Genomic DNA, 20681 nt, shown 5'->3' with positions numbered 1-20681 from the left:
TGGTTGTCAGTTTGTGTGTAAATGTAAGTTTTGACCAACTTTTTCCACTTTTGTTGTCATTTCTAGCAAAAAAATTAGCAGTGTGGTAATTAAATGTTCACTTAGTTATCACCAAAACTCTGTTTTGTTGCAGATCACTGAATTATTATGTTGCTTCAGAGGTTTGTCCAAAATCAGTTTCAGGAGGTACCTTCATGCGCAAATGCTGCCTGCACGGTCATTGCATCATAGGGCAGCGAGGCAATAAGTCAGCTGCCTAAGCTTTCGGACGCAGCCACTGTTTTCGTCCCATCACAGTTTAGTCAAACACTGTAGGCCACCCAACAGTTTTCTGGCTGGAATAATTCAATTCTTCAATAAATCTGGTCCAAACCTCTACAGATCTAAAGATGACACTCATATTCTCTCAAATAGTAAAACCACTCCTGATAGTCATCGTTGGCTCTGCCTAGATTTCATTTCCTCACAGGATATTGGCCCAACTCCCATCGCTAATGTACAGGAGACAAAGAAACAGAGCGAAGAAACACTGGATGACAAGAGCAGATAGAGCAGAGGTAGAGAACAGGAGATGCAGTAGGAAGGAAATCAAACCCATTTTAATTGCAAGCCTAATAAAATATGTTTTTGTGCCGAGGCAATCTGCTACCTAGTCTCTTGGTTGTATTAAAACAAAAGGTCTGTGCTGGGAAAAAAAGAAAAAAAAAACCACGCTTCACAACGCCTCTCAGCCAGAGCGCTACAATTTTAATTAGGGTTCATTTTCTCTGAATCTAATTAGAGATACGAGAGTGGGGGAAGACATTCCATGAGGGTACTCAAATGAAAACTGCTTTCTGTGTCATCCTGAATTCAGTCCCTCATTGTGAGAAAAACTGCATAAAAAGAGCTAATAATGTCCCTTCTCTCTCCTCAAACATTGAGGCAGAGTAAAAATAAAAAGAAAGAAAGAAAAATCAATGGAGAGATGGAGTGTGCTCTTGAGCAAAAAGAGGTGAGCATGGCTGAGGACAGGACAAGGAACTTGCCACACAAGTGGCAATTAAATAACATTAAAAAGCTCATTAACGCAAATGGAAGAAGAGAAAATTAAGGCCCAATTCGCATTCTACAGACTAAAAGTATATAAATATACAAAAGCATGTTGCAGGCGATGGGAAAGCACTGCATACTTTATAGTGTGTATGTACTGTAGTGCATACTGGTCAATGCTATACCACCTGTAGCATTGACCATCTTATCACACTGTGTTTGTTTGCATGTCATGCATCAAGCTAAATTATGAAAAAACGGAGTCAAAATGTTATACTACATTCCACATACTATGATTTGGCAAGCATTATTCTTCATTTAATACTGTTTAGGATAATATGCAAATTGAGTTGTCGCCAACATGAAAGGTTATTTTGGATATATGCCAAAGTCAGCCTGAATATTGACAACATTTCAGACATTAGCATAAGGGATTACATGACAACATTTCAGTCTTGTTTATTAATGAGGATGTCAGAATATGACTTGATTAATGCTGAAAACGCCCAGTGAACAGTTGTGACCAAAGACCTAAGATGGTATGGCTTTCACTCAAGATGCCACTGAGTTCATAGCAATAGAAACAATAGTACAAAACTGAAGAGAAAATTATGTTTTGACTTTAAGACGTTAACCAGAACAAACTTATTAACAACTTATTTAATGTCTTGCATTTCACTTGATCACCGTGATATACTGTATATATGGTGTGGCCAGCCAAATCTTAAACCTGAATATCACAAAACTGCTTCTTTACAGCCTTAGGGACATAAGACTTTGAATTTGATTTCCTGGGTTGGCATCATATGCACTCTTTTATTGCAGTTTTACTTTACTGTTTTTAAAAGTTTATTGATTTGACAACACACTTTAAAAGTAATAAAAACTCAAAGTTCTTATTTATTTATATGTTTTCTTTAAGTTTTATGGAACAAATATATTTTAGGAAACATATAAATGGCCTAGTGTTGCCCCAAAAATATCTTGTCTTTTACAGGTTTTAAACAGTTTTGTTAAGTTCTGTGTACTGTGTAATATTAATCTTATCTTAATTAATGAAATTGAGTTACCAATACCTAAATGAATAGTTCACCAAAAAAAAGAAAATTTCCTCCCTAAGGCCATTCAAGCTCTATCAGCTTTTTGGACTCTCATTCAGTTTTATGTCAAATAAAATCTATAATCATAACCTATAATCATTATACAAAGTTGTAGTAAGCTAAAGCACAAATGTGATGAACTACTTTGCTTGCAAAGTTTGAGGTAATTGGTTTCCACAGGTTTTTTAAGTCATTTCAACCTTAAATAAATAAAGAATTTAGAAAAGTACCAGCTGCAGTAAAAAGCCGGTTTACATAGAAGTGCAATTCAAAAAGAACAATCACTGCACTCAATGCAAACATAATCAGTCCAATAAACAGTCATTTAAATACAAACAGCATTTTACACTGTATAAAGTCAAGAAAAGAGTTCTTGACATAATTTCAGTGTGTTCCATAACACTGCAGCAGGTTGGAAAGGTCGCCCTCTGTATCATCAGCAGGAAGAACAGAGGACCAACAGTTATGAGCAATTCCAGGAGCATTTCCAGGAAGCCTGGTGGTGGAGAACAGAAAATGGCCTAATCTGCTACTTTAATGATTTAAGTGAGTAGAGCAGATTTTAGGCCAGTGCTTTAGTGGTAGTGATGGATATGTGGACAGACCAGTATGTGTAAAGCCAGTCAAGGCTGTCCAAGCGAACTTGTGCAATCAGACAAAGTGGCTTGAGCACACAGAGCCAATTTAAGACTCAAGCCAAAAAAGACCACTCCCTAAGATCAGAACAGAGCCAGTACAATCCACTTGAACTGCAAAATACTGTGCAAACATACTGCAGTAGAGTGGCACCAGGTGGAAGTGAAGTATGAAAGACTGTGGGAGGAATTCTCTAAGAACGAGCGCAATCTCTTACTCAGGGGCGGATTTAGTGAATTGGGGGCCCCAGGCAAAATGCAAAAGACTGATAAATTCATAATTAATGGCATGGTTAAGTCGACAGAAATATGGGACACACAGGCCTATGATAACTGCTGAAATGTTTGCGGGGCAAATCTCAGATCAGTCTGAGCGCTCGTGGTACTCACAGTGCATACAGCCGTAGCCTACACCTGCAGGCACCACTGACTCGGACGGTTGTCGTGGTAATAAACACCGTAAACAGCAAATGTTCGCGTGTCCGCGCTTAATGCGCATATCCTATATGAAAAGCATTTTAGGGGGCCCTTGGCTTTCGGGGGCCCAAGGCGGTCGCCTATCTTTGCCTAATGGTTAAGTCCGCCCCTGCTCTTACTTGTTCTCATCCTTTCGCTCACCTTCCCCTGGCTCCACAATCTCCTTGTCTAAGGTACTGTAAAATATGGTGAGTGGGCGATGGTATGTTTTCCGAGCCGGAACAGAGTCATTAGGGTTTCCCCCTCGAGGGAGCTGGCGAGGGCGAGCGGCACGAATGCCCTCGCGTAACTGACAGGGTCGGGGTTCGCCTGAGCGACGGCGATGAAAAAAGATCGTTCCTCCATGTTAGCGGGGAAGATCGAACAGGAAAAAAACAAAAACAAACACGGGTAGAAGGCTTACAGTCACGGTCGGTTCTTCTGTCACACTTACTCAAGGAGCACGGAATGAGGAGACACAGAGACAGCTTCAAATAACAGTCTTTAATGACTCAAAAGACAGGGAACATCTGGAGACACACAAGGATGACATTCAAGAACCGACAAACACTAACTGAATGGACTGGGGCTTTTAAACACAGGATAATCAGGGAGGAACGAGACACACCTGGAATCAAATAAACTAATTAATGAAACACAGCTGGACACAAATGGTAACCAATGAGGACAGGACACAGGAAGAACCAAATAAGGGCAAACAGGAACAGACACGTGACAGCAGTGAATTGTATGTATAGGTAATTTTTGAACTTTTGCAAAAATGTAGACAGAGGAACATTTTCTCAATGAGCCTAGGTTGGCATTTAGGTTTCAAAAACAGTGTGCTGCATTTGGGACATTATTGACATTTTGTTCACTTTGCACTCAATCTTTTTTTTTTTCCTGACCGGCTCAGTGCATTCTGGAATTGACCTTAGAATTCGACCAATAAAGGAATTGAAGAAGCTAAATTATATAATTCGAACTGGTTTCATGTCTTCAGCATATGATGCCTTAAAATCCTGACTACATAGGCAGTTCCCTAGGTTTTGGAACAGAGCCACAGACACTCACTTCCAAAAAGCGAAAAAGTGAGAGCACTGACGAGGTGGTATGTGGACTATTTAAAGGTTCTGCACTGGGAGGTCTTCCATGAGGGTACCACCAAAGATCTGATTACAGACACCGCACATGCAGTCACTGCATCCTGTATGTGTCTCGCAAGCATATGTCAGCAATATTCTGTGAAATTCCATTATGACTCAACTGTGCACTCCAGTAGATCGCCACTGGCTTATCAGCTTTCTATAATGAACTGTCAGTAATATCAAACTGCAGCAGCTTGAACGAAACAATTTACAGTAATGGTACCGCTGAGTGTGCATGCATTCTGTTTCTCATAATACGTCACTGGATCCATTCTTATTCAAGAATCATAAATCACAGAGTATATAGTTAATGAATCCAATGTGTGGTGGTAGTGTATGTTATAAAGCTTAATTAAATGTGATGTGCAAAAAAAATTCCAAACAATGGCACTATTATTATTTTTCCGAAAATCACAACTTGGAATTTTTATTGCAATTCCACACTTCACCTTTAAGGAAGTACTAGTGTAATCAGAGAAAGGAGGTCACAGGTGGTCCATACCGATGTCATAGGACAGGAAGTCAGAGGAGAAGCATTTGGCCCCAATACTGAGCGAGGTGTCATTATGAGTGTTTCCCCCAAACACCAGCAGAACTCCACTAATCAGCACAGCGGAGTGGAGGAATCTTGCCAGGCCGCTTTCCTTCAGAATAAACCTGGGCAAAAAAAATTCCAAACAATGGCACTATTATTATTTTTCCGAAAATCACAACTTGGAATTTTTATTGCAATTCCACACTTCACCTTTAAGGAAGTACTAGTGTAATCAGAGAAAGGAGGTCACAGGTGGTCCATACCGATGTCATAGGACAGGAAGTCAGAGGAGAAGCATTTGGCCCCATTACTGAGCGAGGTGTCATTATGAGTGTTTCCCCCAAACACCAGCAGAACTCCACTGATCAGCACAGTGGAGTGGAGGAATCTTGCCAGGCCGCTTTCCTTCAGAATAAACCTGGGGAGAGGCAAACACACATCTCATTGGCTATTGTAATGCAGCGTGTGCGTGAGAGTTTAGCTTATGGGATGGAACAGTTGGTCTGAAGGTCGCTCTCCACAGGCTAGGTCAGATACGCAGACGGACGCCATCAGTAATATGGCACAACAGAGACATCTACCCACACACAGAAACACATAAGCACACGCACAATCACAAACTCACAAAATTCATTTTTTCACATGAAGAACCAGACAGTTTTTACATTGATTTAAGTCTCACAGGCTTAAAGTACAGCATAACATAGTAACAGTTATTGGTTTGTTTCAAGGCAAACATGATGTAAAAATAACTGAACAGTAAGAAATTCTGATTATTTTAGTAACTGTTTTTACGTTTACATTTAGTCATTTTGCAGATGCTTTTATCCAAATGATTTACAATTGGGGAATACATAAAGCGATTCTTCTTAAAGAGGCAAACTGACACAGGAAGTGCTTGTGATACCAAGTTTTAGGCATTGTTCAAATAAATACAAGCTAGAAAGGGAAGTAGTAAATGAAGAGAAAGACAGTTTTTTTTTAGGATAAAGTAAAGTAGCGTCGAAAGAGATGAGTTTTCAGCTGTCGCTTGAAAATTGTCAGGGATTCAGCATTCCGGATAGGGGTGGGAAGATCATTCCACCAGCCAGGAATGGTGAACGAGAATGTTCTGGAAAGTGATTTTGAGACTCTCTGTGATGGTACCACGAGGCGTCGCTCACTAGCGGATCTCAGACTTCTGGAGGGGATGTAGATTCGTAGTAGTGAGTGGAAGTAGGCGGGTGCTGAGCCTGTGGCTGTTCTATATGCAAGCATCAATGTATTGAACTTGATGCGAGCCTCAACCGGTAGCCAGTGCAAGGAGATAAAGAGAGGTGTAACATGGGCTCTTTTGGGCTCGTTAAAGACCAGCCATGCCACTGCATTCTGAATCATTTGTAGAGGTTTGATTGTGCTTGATGGAAGTCCAGCCAGAAGAGCATTGCAGTAGTCCAGCCTAGAAATGACAAGGGCCTTGAAAAGAAGTTGTGCAGCATGCAGCATGCTTAATTTTTTAATTAACTAAAAATAGCTATTCGGTTAGGAATCGGGCTACTCTGGTCACGCTGAATGTTTTTGATCCTCTAAAAAGAACCAGCTCATAAAAGTTATTTATTCGTGAATCTGACTAAACGGGCTGCACTGTGGTTTTGATTCAATAAATAAGGGCTCCTAAGAATCATCCATTCTTAAATCAGACTACACTGTTCGTACTATATGTTTTAGATTCATTAAAAAAGTATATGTGTTCAAGAATCGGACTACACTTGTCATGGTGATTCTTTTAATCTTCTAAAAACAACCTGCTGAAATTGAAAGTGACGTGTAGCCAGAATTTGTGCTCTGCATTTAACCCATCCAAGTGCGCACACACACAGCAGTGAGTAGTGAACACACACACACTGTGAACACACACCTGCAGCACCCGGGGAGCAGTTAGGGGTTCGGTGCCTTGCTCAAAGGTCTCACCTCAGTCATGGTATTGAGGATGGAACAGAGTGCTGGTTATTCACTCCTCCCACCTACAATCCCTGCCGGTACCGAGACTCAAACCCGTGACCTTTGGGTTACAAGTCTGACTCTCTAACCATTAGGCCATGACTGCCCCACAAACAGTGTTCCCTGACCGGAAATCATACCTGGGCCGCCGCTGCGAGAGCTCTGAATCCTAACCACTAGACAACCAGGAATAATGTTCACTCATTATTCAGACTAAACAGGCCTTGCTGTATAATTTTGATTTACTAAAAAGAACCAGCTCTTAAGAGTCATTTGTTTATGAATCAGACTGCACAGGGATATATTGTATGTTTTTGATTCACTAAAAAGCGTCATTTGTTCCAGAGTCAGACTACACAGCTCACGCTAAATGTTTCTGATCCTCTAAAAACAACCAGCTCATAAAAGTTGTTCATTTGTGAATCAGACTACACAGGCCTTGCTGTATGGTTATGATTTACTAAAAAGAACCAGCTCCTTCATTCATAATCATTTATTTATTCTTTTTTTTTTTAGTTTCCAAAAATATACAATACACTTTCTTAAAGGTGACATATCATGAAATCTACCAACCAAGGAAACGTGAAAAAGTTTAACCCAGTAACTTTGTTTTGGTAAGCCTTTTTCTGCAAGCGTCTGATTTCGCTCCCTTGGTGACGTGGCAAAGGGATCTCATTATAATATTACCGCCCCTTAATCTGTACATTTCCACCCATGGCACCATAATTTTGATTTCGCAAGCGACAACGGTGTAATGCCATGGCGAACGTTTGAGCAAAACACGCTAACTGTTCTGCCTTTGGCTGCACAGACGAGCACAGAACACTATTTACAGTCCCAGCCTCAGAGGGTGAGCAGCAGCTCATTTGCATTTAAAGAGACAGGCCCGAAAAACAGCGTGTTTCTGCTTCCACTCAAAATAGGCATTTTCAAAATGATATAATAAATTACCTGTGTAGTATTTTGAGCTGAAACTTCACAGACACATTCTGGGGACACCAGAGACTTATATTACATATTGTAAAAAGGGGCATAATATGTCTCCTTTAAACTGTTCTCTAAAGTTCTAACTTCAAAACGGCACAATGGGTTCCTAAATTCTTTCACCACTTCTCCCTTTCTCTTTCCATCTCATGTGTCGTCTCTGCTTCGACCTCATTGTGTTTGTATGTGTGAGAATAAGCACTCTGTCACTCTGCATCCACTCAGCACTCCTCTCTACACTCTGTCAAACACCCCAAGCCCTGTAAGCGAAGCATTGTTTGATGCATTGTGCAGCTCCTTTCACTTACTTTGCCAATCAAAAGCCAGAGAGTGAGGAACGCACAGTCAGACTTGTGTGTGTGTGTGTGTGTGTGTGCAGGTGAGAGATCCTTGCGTTTAAGGGTAAGAGAGCTTTTAGAGACAGGTTTCACCGCTAGGCCAAGCAAAGAGACAGTAAAGGCAAAAGAAAAAAAAACTGGGCATGTTTCTCTTTTTTTAACGTCTTCCATCTGCAAGCACAGAAGACAGTGACGTTCTAGGAGAAATGGATACAAAAGCTTTCTTTGTGCAGCCGACAACTTTTAAGTGAACCGTCTTTGAGTGTGAAAAGGAACGAATGCGAGAAAGAAACCTCAAATTAACTTCTACCACTACTGTGTGCTTTGTCTAAGCTTCAAAAGTGTTCCATAGCATTCATAAAGTCATTGGTTGTACCACTGGGTTCAACTGTAGGCCAAACACTATGTTTATAATAAAAAATGTCATGACATTTTCAAGTTAGTTTTGGATTTAAAAGGTAAAGAGTGTAATATCTGTACCATTAGTAGCACCAAAAGTGGCTACAATCCATTTGTTTGAGCGACCAGACAGGACCAGATTTGAGAACATTGCTGGAAAGGGAATTTTAAATGGGACTACCTGTTTGTCTTAGCAATGGAAATGTCTCAAACTAGAAACAAAAAAAAGAACAGGGTAATGTTTTATTTTACAGTGCCCTTGTTACACATTACATGTACGTGCATGTTACGTAGTTGTGCATAATTATATGCAAACAACCCTAAACCAAACCCTATTCCTAACCCCAGAGTAAGTACATGTTATTAATATTATACAGTACTTTTTAAATTACATTTTAACAATACACATGTACATATACATTTCCATGTAACAGAGAAAACAAGAACAAAAACGGCATCGAGAAAAGAGAAAGAAAAAAATATTCTCAGTATTTTTCATTAACATACAGTATCACCTCTTTTCCTAGTCTTCTATTAACACCTTTCAACCATGTTTGAAGAACAATCTGAAAGGTACTCAAACTTTTCTTTCAGCCAACCGCTTGTATTTGGTGCACAAATACTTTTCCAATTTAAAGAAATAAGCCGTTTTGCTTGAATTTAAGGGGGTCTGAATACTTTCCGTACCCACTGTATATTTACAAATATATATTCCTTCTTTTTCAACTTGATCTCCTTAGGATATAAATGAAAATAAAAAGAATAAAGGTGACAGTGCAATGTTAAAACCAAGGATCTTCTCTATCATCCCTTTAACACCTTTACTCAGTTCTTAAATATATAATTGCACTATAACAAGGACACCTTAAAGCAGACATATTATGCCCCTTTTTACAATATGTAATATAAGTCTCTGGTGTCCCCAGAATGTGTCTGTGTACAAAAACAGTCGGTTATGTCTGTGGAGGTAAACAGCTGGGAAATGAATCGCATGTTTATTTTAGATCTGTGTATCAGCAGCAATATTCATTAAATAAATCAATAAATCCACTGCTCTCTTGTCTCCTCTGAGGCTGGGACTCTAAATAGTGTTCTGTGCTCATCTGTGCAGCCAAAGGCAGAACAGTTGGCATGCTTTGCTCAAACTTTCGCCATAGCATTAGAACTAGTACACCGTTGTCGCTTGCGAAAACACAACAACGGCGCCGTGGGTGTAAACTTACAGATTAAGGGGCGGTAATATTATAATGAGATCCCTTTGCAACGTCACCAAGGGAGCGAAATCAGACACGCTTGTTTTCTCAGACGCTTGCAGAAAAAGGCTTACCGAAACAAAGTTACAGGGTTAATCTTTTTCTCGTTTCCTTGGTTGGTAGATGCACCAGGGACCTGATTATAGCACTTAAAACCTGGAAAAGTCAGATTTTCATGATATGTCACCTTTAAAATGGTGTAACCAAAAACAGTAATTCCATTTGATGCAGAAGAGCCTTGCTCTTAAACCAGCCTAAACTGGTTCTTAGCTGATCTTACTTGGATTAAACTTGTCTCACAGCCTGTGTTTACTAGTGTTTTGCTGGTTTACAGGTCTTAGATAGTTAAAGTTGCACCCAACTAGAATTGACTCTAAAACCAGCCAACAGACAAATCTGACCAGGCTGGCAGACCAGTTAAAGGTAGGGTAGGTGATTTCGGAGAAGCTAGCAATAGCAAACAAGCTTTGAAAGCATAAGATCCCACCCTCCCTGCAAATCAGTCTCCAAAGCCACGCCTCCTCCAAAACACATGAACACGCACAGCAGACCAGAGCCTAATCAGCGACACGATGAGAGACGGAGTTGGTGGAGGGTTGAATGCAATGTTGTCAAATTATCTCATGTCTCATTCACTGGTGAGAAAACATTACAGTACAAAGCACATTATATTACAATAATAACGCCTTCCATTCTCCCTCGGTCTGCAATAGCGTTATGGAATGCACTGATGACATGTCATGTCTGCACGAAGAGGGTGCTCGGAGATATGCAAATGCACAAGTTAATAGGCAGGTAGGACTGCCTATCATAGCCAGTGGACTGATGGATATGATTGAACAAACATTTTATGGTCCTGCTCTTTCCACAGACAATATACAGTAAATATATATAAATACATTTAGACCTATTAACTTAGTGATTGCTATGGGGATGTGAAGAAACTTTCAACCAGCATAACAAAAAATGTTTTTGAAGCAAATCACCTACCCTGCTTTTAAAACCAGCAAACCAGTAATTTAAAGGGATTTTACTTTCTCTCATTTTATTCCAAACCTGTATGACTATTTCTTCTGTGGAACATAAAGGAAGATATTTTGTGAAATGTCACTGTGTTTTTCTCCATACAACAGAAGCCAATGGTAGCTAAAATGGTTTGGTTACCAACATTCATCAACATATTTTCTTTTGTGTTCTGCAGAAGGAAGAATGTCAATATGATGGTGAGTAAATGATGACAAAAATTTCATTGATTGATTCATTTTTGGCTGAATTATCCTATTTTTTGCAGCAGGGTTATTAAAAAAAAGATAAAACACCTGTTTGGCATGTTGGAATCGTTCCTCTTGGATTAAACCTCCAAAGAACTCAGCCTGGCAACAGTAACTGGCATCATTTATAGTGGCACTACTAGCTTATTTGTAAATGCTATCATATTTCACACATGTCGGAAAGTCTTGGTCAGTACACTCATCGGCTTAGCAAAGATGTGATTCCTGCTCACATGTGCTAAGGTCTTATTCAGAGGCTGAAAGGGTTAGTCAAATGGGTAGTCACAGTCACGCAACGTTACACAGGCACACAAACTTTTCATAGTTGGATACATACACAGTATGGATACTCACCAGGTGTGCGTGTGGACCTGATAGCGGTACAAATGATCCACTAGGCTGTATTTGTTGGCAGGAAGGGCTTTGTATCCTCCGTGGACATATATGGAATGTGAGGAGCTGTCATAGACGCTGCTGTGGCCATATCCTCCTTGCACTAGCGCCCCATTCGTCTCTGCCACCGACCAGGAGTAAGTGCCTGACAAAGAGTTAGACTTTACTCTCGGAAAATCATATGTCCATTATATGCTAACAGTATGCAGGGTAACATGAGAAAGCAAACTTCTTATAAAAAACAAACAAGAAACAGACAGAAAGAAAAATATATTTATTTAAATCATATTGTTATTAGCATAAAGTCGGTGTAAACACTTCCGAAAATATACAGTGGAGGTAACACAGTAGTAACAGATGGTAATACCATGGTACTTTCACATATATCACAGCACTGAATGATTTGCATGTTTAAGGGGCAGTTGTGGCCTAATGGTTAGAGAGTCATACTCTTTAAACCCATAGGTCGTGGGTTTGAGTCTCGGTACCAGCAGGGATTGTAGGTGGTGGGAGTGAATGACCAGAGCTCTCTTTCACATTCAATACCATGACTGAGGTGAGGCCCTTGAGCAAGGCACTGAACCCCAAACTGCTTGCCGGGTGCCACTGCCCTGTGTGTGTGTGTGTACTTGGATGGGTTAAATGCAGAGCACAAATTCCCAGTATGAGACTCCATACTTGTGTACTATAGTATAGTAAACTTTTTTTTTTTAATTACAATTAAAATTAAAAAGTATAGTAAAAAAATTACTATAGCACATGCCTAAACGTGGTATTAATATATTATTATTATTATTATTATTATTACGTCACGGTTGGTTTTGGGTTTTGGTTTACGTTCATGTTTTCATTTCTTTTATTTTGTCTTTTTCATAGTTATGGATCCTGTCATGTGTTTCCCTTGCCCTTATGTAATCCTGCTATTGGTTGTCTTGTTCATGTGTCTTGTTCTTATTGGTTGATTTGGTCATGTGGCTCTTAGTTCTGTTTTGTGATTGGGTCATTGTCTTGATTGTTCACAGGTGTTCCTTGTTTAGTCATTTAGTCTTGTGTATAGATAGCCCTCATGTTGCCACTGTTTTTTGTCTATCTTTGTTGCCTGTAACTACTGTTGGCAGTGTTGCCAGATTGTGTGCGTTCCCGCACAATTGGGCTTCTTTTGGTAACGTCAGACCGGGAAAAAAATGCGTTGGGCGAGTTGATAAAATTTGGGCTGCTTTTTGATACAACTGGCGGGTGTTTCAGTTTCCATGCTTGTAAAGCGGGAAATTCTCTTAAATATTTCAGTGTGAAAGTCGCTCGGGACAGATGACTGAATGTATCATTTGCACGTGCTTTTGAGTCTTACAATTTTAAACTGTGAGACTGCTTTCTGTGAGCTCACACCCAAAGCGCACGCACATAGAGCGACTTTCACAAAAGAAATAAAAATACTGTCCTGTCTTGCCTGCACTCGAGACGGTGACGTGTGAGCGCCACTGACAGATTCTTCACTCCTATTGGTTGTCGCTCGCGAAATTCGCTGTTCATTTTCATAAAGTTAAACAATTCTTAACTTTTGTCGCTTGACTCGCATCGCTTGACACGCCCACATTCTGTCGCCAACGGTCACTGTCGCCTGGAAGTCGCCAGCTCTCCATTGAAAATGAATGGGAGCATGTCGCTTTGTCGCTGGCAGTGTGAACAGGGCTTTATTGCGCGTAAACAGCCAAATACATACAAAATTTTGTAAAAATTAGGGATGCAACGATTATAGATTTTGTTTGTACGATTATTGTCTGAGGAATAATCACAGTTTTACGATTATGACGATTATTATGCATGTATTAATTTCCCAACATTACTAATGTATAAAATCACATGAACACTCTTTAGATATTAAAGTGTTATTATCTAATGCATGTAGTAGCCTCCGTGCCTCTGATAAGCACGTCATTTTAAGCTGGTGCACTGCTTGTGTAACTTTGTTGTCGTTATGCGCAAGCTGCAACAGTTACGTTACGTGTAACAGAAACACTCGGTTTAGCGGAACCTTTACGATTAATTAACTGTGACGGTTTAAAGCGCGGTTAATCGCGAAACCGGTTAATCGCTGCATCCCTAGTCAAAATGCCCATCTTGATGAGTATTTATGTAAACAGTTGATTTATACTAAACATTGTCGGTATATAGGCTATTAAGTTAATGTAAACAGTTCCGTGCATGAGGTCTTAAAGAGACAGCAACCTAAATAAACCTGCTGCTGTCTGTCACTAATGTTTATTTATACATTAAAGACTAACCAGTGTTATTTTAAAGTTAAATAGATTATTCAGTTTCAGTGGTATTTATGTACCTGAATATTACTGTTATACCTACTAGAAAAACTTAAAGCACAGTTCATTTTTTGTTTGTATCTTGTTATTGTATTTGTTTGTGCCATTGCTTGTCATTTATCTATTCTTATTTTATTACTGATTGTTTACTTGTCTTTTTTAGTTCAAATTAATTCAATTCAGAGTTTGAAATCAAAGTTCTTTTTAAGTATCTTCCTCACAATATAAATATGAATCAACAACATTATAAATTGAAAAACACAAATACACTGGGTGACAAAACATTTAGGTTAGATGATTATAGTTTAAAAATATGTCTAAAAAAATACCCTAACTCCCCCCTCAAATTAAAAAATCCACCCCATTTTCCACAATGAAATTCAGGCCCTATATATATATATAATTTTTTTTTTTTTTTTAACTACACATTTTGGGCTGGTATTTTTTTAAATGTGCAGGTTTTACGCTGTAATTGGGCTGGAGATCTTCAATCCAATCTGGCAACACTGACTGTTGGTGAGACAATGCCAGGCCAGGCCAAGCCAAGCCTTTACTGTTTATCTACTAACTTTTGGAATATAATAAAACTGCACTTGGGTTCTCACAATGCTCGCCTTCAGTGGACCCTTATTATACATTATTGTTATTATTATTATTATTATTATTATTGTTTGTATTTAAGTGCTAAAATATTTGAGCACATATGCTTGAAACACAATTTTAATGTTCCATTCATTGATCTTACATGGAAGGCAACTAAAATCTCTGTCTAGCAAATCTATGTATAATCTAAGAATCTATGTTTAAAATCTAGTGAGGGGCAGGATGGGTGCAAAAATGAAACTTCTGAAAAGAAAAAAAGGGAGTAAGATTGAAAAGTAATGATTAAAAATAAAGGGGAAAAAGAGAAACATTACGGGGGAGGCCACGGAAGACCATGTGTCAATAAACATATAAATCAAGTGAGCATTGGTGGTTCAGTGGTAGAATTCTCGCCTGCCACGTGGGAGGCCTAGGTTCGATTCCCGGCCAATGCAACAATGTTTTTCAACCTTTTTTCTTCAAATTAAGAAAATTTAAATAAATAAATACATTAAAACTAATTTTTAAACAGAAGCTAACATTGTGGTGTAACAACTTCTAACATGCTGACATTTAACATGTCTGATTTCAAGACTGTGGTTAGTTGCTGCTCTCTGGTAGAACATCTGTGATGAATTACACATGACTAAGTGTTACAGAGACATAGGATCCCAGGGTCAAGTGGTCTCTGCCTTTCATTGCTTTCCTGACTTGTTACATCACTTCAATTTTTACCTATATCTAAAGTTTAAGAAAGCCTCTCTTCAAATATTGCTTCACTCTAATTTCGCCAAGTTCTTTATGTCATAAATTTTAACAGATGTGTAGTGAGGTACGTTTGCCATCATTTTCCACCAGCTTTAATAAGCTCATGTACTCATTTAGAGAGTACGAATGGAGAAAGAGCAAGAGGGGGAAAGCGAGAGCATGAGAAAGAGAGATGTAAGTGGAGCCTCAACAGAGCTCAGACAAATTAATCATTGTTCAATTCCAGACAGTGCACTTCAGGTACCACCACTTCTTAATGACCTAAAGCATGAGTGTGCGTTTAATTGGGTGTGTGTTTGTGACAGAGAGTGGAGCGAGTCGAGTAGAAAATACAACCGAAAGAAAAGAAAGTGGAAAACCTTCACTTTAATGAGTCTGGCCATGTCAACTCACCATGTCGTCACTAAAGCGCTATGCTAATTAAATGTAATAATACACTGCCATCTGCTGGAAGCCGGAGGAACTGTCTGTGTTTGTCAGATTGACATCAATGCAGTCTCTGTCATGAAACTACACTCTGGGCTCATGTGAAGAATATTTTTCTTAATAATGAAATTCTGAATCTATTTTAAGGCACAGGCACATATCAGTACTTACGAATGTTGTACTCCTGGATGTGGCTGAGGTAGCTGTAAATGGGTGAACAGCCAAAAATCACCACCATGATGGGTTCTCCATTCCTGGTGTCCACTATGTGAGCGGTATGTCCCTCCACAGCGAAGGGTTGGACCTGCAGCCCAGGGCTGGGTGTTCTGAGGGACCAAGACCGGCTACGTGTATCAAACAGCCACAGTTCATCTGTTACGTTCCCGGAGCCTGACTCCAGCTTCCCACCAAACATGTAGATATCATCCTGCAAAGGATAGAGCAGATAAATTAACATGACATGAGTTCTTGTGCAAGCATTTGTGGTATTACATCACCTCAGGCTGAGCTAAAGTTGGAGACCAATTTACCAGCTTCACAGTAGCACATATTCTCCTGTGTAAACAGCCAATCAATACACTGCATCTAGAAAAGACTCCATGGAGAACAGACTCAAACCTAGTGACACTGCTGCATCTCTTTAACTAACAAAAACATGACTCAAACTTGAGCATACAACTATGGAAAACTAGTCTCTTTACTATTACTCTGTGGTGTTTACAAAGTTTAGACAGGTTATGAGTTGATCTCGGGTCAAATAGGCCAATCTTCTAAACTCCGAGTACAACTGCGATATATATGTGTAATGTAATATATTACATTACAATAATAAGTTATTTTGTGTATTTTTTTTATTGCAAATACAACCGTTCAAATGTTTGGGCTCAGTAAGATTTAAGAAATTTATACTTTTATTAATCAAAGACGCATTAAATTGAACAAAAATTACAGTAAATACATTTATAATGTTACAAAATATTTCTATTTCAAATAAATGCTGTTGTTTTTAACATTTTATATATCAGACAAAATATTTCACAACAATATTAAGCAGCACAACTGTTGATAATAAGGAATTTTGGATGGATCATGCGATACGTCATGTGGAGAAATTGCTACTGAAAATTCAGTTTTGCATCACAGGAATAAATTACATTTAAACATATATTCAAATATAAAACAGTTATTTTAACAATTCTTTTATTTAGCAATTCCGTTTAAAAGTTTGGGATCAGTAAGATTCTTAATGTTTTTTCAAGAAGTCTCTTATGCTCCTCAAGGGTACATTTATTTTATTAAATATACAGTAAAAACAGTAATATTGTGACATTTAAAATACTGGTTTTCTATTTTAATATACTTTAAAATTAAATTTATTTCTGTGACGCAAAGCTTAAAATAATGGTTTTCAATTTTAATTTATTTCTGACTCAAAGCTGAATTAGCATCATTACCCCAGTCTTCAGTGTGATATGGTCCTTCAGAAATCATTCTAATATGCTGATTGATTATCAATGTTGGAAACAGTTGTGCAGCTTATTGATTGATTGATTGATTGATACTTATTTCAAGAATTATTTGATGAATAAAAAAGTAAAGAGAACAGCATTTATTCAAAATAGAAATATTTTGTTAAAAAAAAAACCTGAAAAAAAGGGATCACAAGTTCCAAAAAATATTAAGCAGCACAACTGTTTCCAACATAATAATAATAAATCTGCATATTATAATGTTTCTGAAGGATCATGTCACACTGAAGACTGGAATAATGGCTGATGAAAATTCAGCTTTGCATCACTTGAAAACAAATGTTTTTTTTAATTATATTAAAAAAAGAAAAACGTTATTTTAAATTGCAATAATATTTCACAATATTACTGTTTTTCTATGTATTTAGGATCAAATAAATGCAGCCTTGGTGGGCATAAGAGACTTCTTAAAAAAAAAAAAAAAAATTTAAAAAGCATTTGCCAGGGACCTTTTGCCACAATGAAGGCAGCCAATTTAAAACATAATGTGCACTGCACATGAGAGAGAAAGTGTATGTATATGTGAAGAGTGCCATGTGAAATATTCATCTAAAATTAGCGTTTTTATCAGGCTCCTATAGTTATGTTCATTTATTTCACTTTAATGGCATAGAAAAGGACCTATACATTGCCATTAAAATAAAATTACTGAACCTAAACATAGGAGTCTGATAAAAATGCTAATTTTAGAAGAACATTTCAGTTGGCTTTCAGTTGGCACTTAGAGGCTTTTTCATCTGAACTCTTCATATGCATAATGAACAAGTGTGAGGTCTTGGTGACCACTAAATTGTTGCACAGGTATATCCACTGCTCTATTATACTCATTTAAAAACAGCCCAGTGAAACCAGTTTACACTGTGGACTGAGAGAACGTTCCTGCTTATTTCCTTCAGACTCAGTGAGTGTATCTTTGAAACCAATAGCAGTATAAACATTCTTATGAATCTACAGACATTATTACAGGCTCTGGCGGTGAAAACGAACACCCTGCGGTGGAAAATTCCTCAGAAAGCATGTGATCGACAGTTGTGTACGGAATAACTTCACCCTATTTCTTAAATTAAACATACATCACAGTAGTGCGTGACAGCATGCGTCCAGGTTATTCTTGTGCATATTTTTGTACATAATGCAGCAATAATGCCTATTGTATTCTGTCTTGTCTATAGCCCGTGGAGAAGCATTCAAGTAAGATTGTCATTGTACTTCATACATGGTAGGCCTACTTGTACATTTGACAAGAAACAACTTTGATTTAATATTTTCACACACCCAGACTTGATTTACACAACATTTAATTTTTTTTGTCCACAGAAAAAAAAGTGAACCCTCTGATTTGACGTGTATTTTTGAATAAATTGTCACAATAATAGACTTTTTTTTTTAAGTTCTGTTTTTAGGATGAAAACCATGGGTACTTGATCAAATGCATTAACTGTTAAATTACATTTTTATTTTCCTCTTTCCAGCTGTTTCTGCCATTGTTCCTTTACTTTCGTCATTCTACTTTAATTAATTAATTTAATTTAATAATTTAATTAAACAGGCAGGCTAAGCCAAGTACTTACTTTAATGTTCCGATAAAGTCGTCACTTTTTTCTGGACTGACAAAAGAAAAGTTATGTTGCATTGGCCGGGAATCGAACCCGGGCCTCCCGCGTGGCAGGTGAGAATTCTACCACTGAACCACCAATGCTTACATGAAAAAAACTGTGGGAGTTCCCGTGGTCATGTGGGGCTGCAATCACCATACTCTCAACACTCTTCATTTCATTTCTCCAGTTCTTCCCTTTTCTCTCTCATGTACACTTCTACAGTTTCTGTACTCTCTATGCTGACGGTCCTGCTTCATCGCATTGGTTTTAGACGCCATGTGTGCCTCAGCCCCACATTACCCGGGAGGCCCGGGCTCGAATCCCGGCCAATGCAGCACAGCTTTTCTTTTGTTAGTCCACTCCAGACAAAACAAAACTTGCCACTTTACTATAACAAATTAATACTTAGCTTACTTTAACAGCTTTTATGTCAGCATGTTCATTTAACAAGTAGAATAAACAAAGAGAAGGAACTCAATGAAAACGTGCAGTAAGATTTGGAAAGAGGAAGTAGTTTTTTTAACACAACTAAAAACATAATTTAACACAGAGAATGCATTTGATCAAGTACCCATGTTTAATACACAATGTTTATCAGTAAATAATGAAAAATGTAACAGTTATGCTAATCGCTACATTGCTAAGCTAAAAGCTACAATGCTAAATCAAAGGTGTAAGGATCTCTAATCTCAAATCATAATATTTTATTTTATGGGTTTTATAATGCACTGATTACTACATTAGCTGATAAAAATAAACACTAGTGGGCACTGTTGCTACAAAATTATTAAAGTATATGCTACTCGGTGCAACATGTAGCTAAACACTATCTGACCCTGTAACATTATGAAAAACAATGTCTGAGGTCACATCTTTTCATATGTAAATCACACATTCTGAATTGTAAAGGCAAACAGTCAAATCACTCACCAAGGCAGTAGAGTCTGACTTTTAACCCAAAGGTCGCGGGTTCAAGTCATGGTACCGGCAGGGATTGTAGGTGGGGTGAGTGAATGAACAGCGCTCTCTTCCACCCTCAATACCACGACTGAGGTGAGACACTTGAGCAAGGCACCGAACCCCCATCTGCTCCCCGGGCGCCGCAGCAAAAATGGCTGCCCACTGCTCCGTGTGTGTGTGTGTTCACTACTGTGTGTGTGTGCACTTGGATGGGTTAAATGCAGTGCACAAATTCCGAGTATAGGACGCCATACTTGGCTACGCGTCACTTCACTTTAAGTTATGCAAAGTATGGTGATTAGCAGCAGTGTGTTTACCTTGTGAAGAGCCAGAGAGTGTCCATAGCGCTGCAGAGGGCCACCATTGATTGGAACTATATCCCATGTGCTGCTCTCTAGATTATAGCTGCAAAACAGAGAAATATAAGAAGGAAAGGAAGAAAGAGAAAGTGCAGCACACTCTTTGCAAGCTGATAAATGTGGGGAAAGTAATGTATACATACATATATTAGGGCTGGGTTTTGACACAAATTTCACGATTCGATTCGATTCTCATTCACAAGCTTGCAATTCGATTCGATTACCAATTCGATTCGATTCAATATAGATTATTTTGGTACAGTACATGTCAAATTTTCTCAGGAAAAAAAAATCTCTCAACTAATGCTGTAAAATATACATGAGAGTCAGTTGGTACTACATTACTATAATACTGAAGGTAAAAATTTGTTCGTAAGATTTGTTAAAATTACACTTTTTTTAAATAATAAAGTTACAATTACATAATATTTCTACTTCAATTCGTTTTTTTATATAAACAATGGTGGTTGTCATAAAAACTTGATGGATTTATTCAAACATAAATTAAACATTAAAGAACAGTCAAATTTATAATGAATATGTTATATGGTGCATATATTTAGCAAAATGCCCCTCTCTACAGTTTATTTTTCTATCTGACTAATGAGTTTATGGTCACC

The 20681-nt window shown here is 38.3% G+C and overlaps 1 protein-coding gene and 2 non-coding genes across 3 annotated transcripts in view; 1 reads left to right on the top strand and 2 right to left on the bottom strand.

Moving 5' to 3' along the window:
• LOC107733678 (attractin-like protein 1) overlaps positions 1-20681 on the bottom strand; it is a 236417-nt gene that overhangs the window by 171999 nt on the left and 43737 nt on the right. Inside the window, exons 7-10 of the mRNA XM_016545408.1 lie at positions 20020-20107; positions 15787-16042; positions 11486-11669; positions 5170-5324 (exon numbers count right to left, since the gene is read on the bottom strand). Of these exons, the coding sequence (XP_016400894.1) occupies positions 5170-5324; positions 11486-11669; positions 15787-16042; positions 20020-20107 (683 nt within the window). The remainder of the gene's footprint in view (positions 1-5169; positions 5325-11485; positions 11670-15786; positions 16043-20019; positions 20108-20681) is intronic.
• On the top strand, positions 14806-14876 carry trnag-gcc (transfer RNA glycine (anticodon GCC)). Its single transcript has one exon. It is a non-coding gene; the product is annotated as a tRNA-Gly (tRNA).
• trnag-gcc (transfer RNA glycine (anticodon GCC)) lies at positions 18773-18843 on the bottom strand. Its single transcript has one exon. It is a non-coding gene; the product is annotated as a tRNA-Gly (tRNA).

Source organism: Sinocyclocheilus rhinocerous, unplaced genomic scaffold (genome assembly GCF_001515625.1).
Source record: "Sinocyclocheilus rhinocerous isolate Xijiao unplaced genomic scaffold, SAMN03320098_v1.1 scaffold789, whole genome shotgun sequence".
Classification (NCBI taxonomy): domain Eukaryota; kingdom Metazoa; phylum Chordata; class Actinopteri; order Cypriniformes; family Cyprinidae; genus Sinocyclocheilus; species Sinocyclocheilus rhinocerous.
This window is presented reverse-complemented; position numbering and strand designations above follow the sequence as displayed.